We start from the raw sequence: 3544 nt of genomic DNA on the forward strand, positions 1-3544 counted from the left end.
CTGTTTAATTCTTTTTAGTGGCTTAATTTTATCACCATCTTTATTTTAAAACGTTTCAACTAAAGGTGCAATTAAAGGAAGTTATCAGTACGTTGCCTGGAGGATTGGATACACATTTGTCAGAAGGAGGACGAAATTTCAGCGTAGGAGAAAGACAGTTAATTTGTCTTGCCAGAACGATTGTTCGCAAGAATAAAATCCTGGTCATGGATGAAGCAACATCAAATATAGATAAAAAGTGAGATTACAACAAATTATAAAAATTATTTAGTTACAATTGCCTTGGAGAATTCCTGACTACTGAAATATCGTTTGTACTTTCTTTTCCGAGTTAAAATAATTCTCACGTTAGATTTTAATGATTTAGGTGTCCGAATGTTCAGTAGAACGCTGCCTTGTGCATACTGTATTTTTTGGAAAATATAATTAACTCTCAGATAGGATATAATTCAAAAAACGCTTAATCTTTCACGCTTAATAACATAGAGATATTTTGACATTTTTAGTGCTGTTGTTTTGAATATAAAGACAGACCTTTGCTTCATATCGTTGCAGAGTGAAAAGAATTTCGGTTAAACAGTGAAAAAGTTATACGAGTTAAAAAGAAATTTTTCTTTGAGCACAGATTTATGGAGCTTCATTTCTTTGTTACACAAGTTGATAATTTAATTTTATTGCCAATTAGGAATTGTTCAGTTATGCGTTTTTGTTGCTTAAGCAACATAAAGTGCAATTAATCGAACGCTATGCATCCTTTTATAATTTATTTGATTATTTAGTTAATACGCGTTGTTTACACGTTTCGGGCCTTATGTCGCCTCTCATCTGCCAACTAATTTCTAAAAATTGTGTCGTGTAGTAATTAAGTACATTTCTTTAAGATTAGTTCGCTGAAGAGAAGCAACATAATGCCCGAAACGTGTAAACAACACGTTTCTACTAAATAAATAAACAATATTAAATTCTAAGTAAAAATTATCTTTTCATGCAAAATGATTTGTACATAAAATAGTTTAAATTCTTTTAAAAAATTATAAAAATTTTCCATCGTCATTACCATCATTTACAGTAGCCTAATCCTAAATAATTTTCATAAATAGAACTTGAAAACAAAAAAATATGTTAAAACTTTATGTAGATGATTCTTCTTATTAGCATTGTAACTTTACAAGTTGGAAAGTTATAATATGTTATAAATTTTTTACAAAACAAATTATTCTATTTTATGACATTTATATTATATATACAGACATATAGATTTGTAACGTATTATTATCTATTTTATATCAAGAACTGATTCCTGCATACAGAAAATAATTCGAGAAAAATTCAAATCGTGTACCGTGTTGACAATAGCCCACAGGTTACATACAATTATCGATTCGGACAGAGTGCTGGTAAGACTTTTTTGTTTAAGTTAATAATATAAACGAAAACAAAATTTATATACATATTTAAAATATTTAGGTTCTAGACAAAGGAAAAATTCAAGAATTTGACATGCCATATAAATTACTGAAGAATGTGAATGGTACTTTTTATAACCTGGTAAAAAACTCGGGAGTTACTGCGATGAATGAGCTATTTAAAATTGCTGAAAATAAATATTATGTTCAAGAATGTACTGAAACAACGAGATTATAATACAGTGGATTTTCCTCGATACGTATTAACTTTTAGTGGATTTCATACCTTTTTTACATTATCATGTATTCGGAATCATCTGTTTTAAAGGCAGTTTCTGCATGACATTTAGGATATAGAATTGTTAAAATCTTTAGTAAAAACTGTTAAAACTTACATAATATTTGTGATTCCTACTGTTAAATTTATGTGTTAAACGTTAGTTTAATGAAATCAGTATATTTGTTTAGATAATGTTGCTAGAAAAATTAAGAATGGGTTATTTACAGAAAAGTAGTAAATTTTAAAAATATGTAAACAAGAAAAAAATGATGTGTTTATTGGAATATTTTATAACGTCTTTTTTTACAAATTTTATGAGGAAAAGTTTAATTGAAAACATCAATTTAATAATGAATGTAAATCTTAGTAATAATTTGCATCATTGTTATAAGCAACAATAAAAATAAATATGTTCTGAATATATTTCAATATGTATTATCTTACTTTTGGTGTTTAAAATTTCATCAACGTTTTCAATGAAAGTCAGGGAATAAATTGACTTTTTGATTATTTAGTGTGAAAGCCGCACAAAATTTTTTATTTGGAGTGAACTTGAAAATGATGTTTTTTAAATATACGAAAAGTAATTAATACTTAATGATGAATTAAAATAGGTTAATTAGTAATATGGACCGTTTATTTTGAAAGTGGTGTAAGTCCATTTTTTCTTCTTTCGAGATATTTAAACATTTGCATTTTAGTTGATTCAAAAATATAAACAAAGTGTACTAAGTTTGACAATGTTTCTATGACTTTAGAAATATGTAAGTTGATTGCATAAAGACTTCTATGTGAATTTATCCAAACTAATATNACGCAAAATTATGTATGTGCCCAGGTATATTAAGTAAAATAAAAAATGTATTTCTGTAAAACTTTGTAATATTTCTGTAGTGCCAGTATAATAAGTCCTGGTAATAGAAGATACGTTATTATAGACGAAAATTTATATTTTAGTAAAAAAAAGGACATTGAGGCATTTTAATTAATGAATATCATTGATTACTTTTAAAAAATTTGCTACGTATTTTTCTTTCTGTTCTTCTTCTTCTTATATCTTTGGTTCGAAAACCTAATACCTTGTGGAGTTTTTCTTTACTCAACTCAATTTTATATCCAGGTTGTAAATGAATTATAAATCTCGTTGTTGCAAAATGAATTTCAAACTTTATAGAAGGTATTACAAAGAATTCTACTAAAAACTTATTTAGATCTCGAAGAGTGTAATTCCCATTTTCTATCGTTACATCATTCCTCTTTGTTTAATCAAAATATCTAAAAGTATTGTTATTAAATTTTTCATCGCTATTATGCCAAGAAACCCACATAGACATTGATTTCAGAGCTAATTTCGAATTATTTACAGGTATTGGATTTTTAAACTCGATTGTAAAGACTTCTGTTTTATCAGCATTTTTCGAATCTAAGACTGTTAGTTTCATTTATATAAAACAAAATTCTCATTAAACTCACTCGGTTCTTGTGTAAATGAGTATAAGACTTCAATGAGAGATTTACCTTTATTTCTTCCTACAATGTATTTTATACAATAGTAACTATATCTAACAGACGTAGGATTCTGAAGAAAACTACAGTTATATCTTATTTGTTTTTTACATGTTTATAAATATTTTATGATTTCTTTTGAAATTATCTCTTTTTTTTATCTTACATTTTTTAACTTATATTCTCCAAAAGGATCAATGAATTCAATGAAAAGATATTTGGTATCATTATAATAACAAACCCAATGTGTTCCATTTCCAGTTTAAATATCTAAATTAATTATACCGTTTTCAAATTTTCTAATTGTTTTCTGTAATAAATCAACTGTAAACGCACCTCTATGAACTTGTTT

At 26.5% G+C, this 3544-nt stretch overlaps 1 protein-coding gene across 1 annotated transcript in view; it reads left to right on the plus strand.

Annotated features, from left to right (window-relative positions):
* LOC111635974 (multidrug resistance-associated protein 4-like) overlaps positions 1 to 1644 on the plus strand; it is a 79682-nt gene extending 78038 nt beyond the window's left edge. Inside the window, exons 18-20 of the mRNA XM_023381127.1 lie at positions 66 to 238; positions 1292 to 1397; positions 1468 to 1644. Of these exons, the coding sequence (XP_023236895.1) occupies positions 66 to 238; positions 1292 to 1397; positions 1468 to 1644 (456 nt within the window). The remainder of the gene's footprint in view (positions 1 to 65; positions 239 to 1291; positions 1398 to 1467) is intronic.
* The last annotated feature ends 1900 nt before the right edge of the window (positions 1645 to 3544 follow it).

The sequence above is a fragment of the Centruroides sculpturatus genome, unplaced genomic scaffold (assembly GCF_000671375.1).
Source record: "Centruroides sculpturatus isolate CEXI.00-Female unplaced genomic scaffold, Cexi_2.0 scaffold880, whole genome shotgun sequence".
NCBI lineage: Eukaryota > Metazoa > Arthropoda > Arachnida > Scorpiones > Buthidae > Centruroides > Centruroides sculpturatus.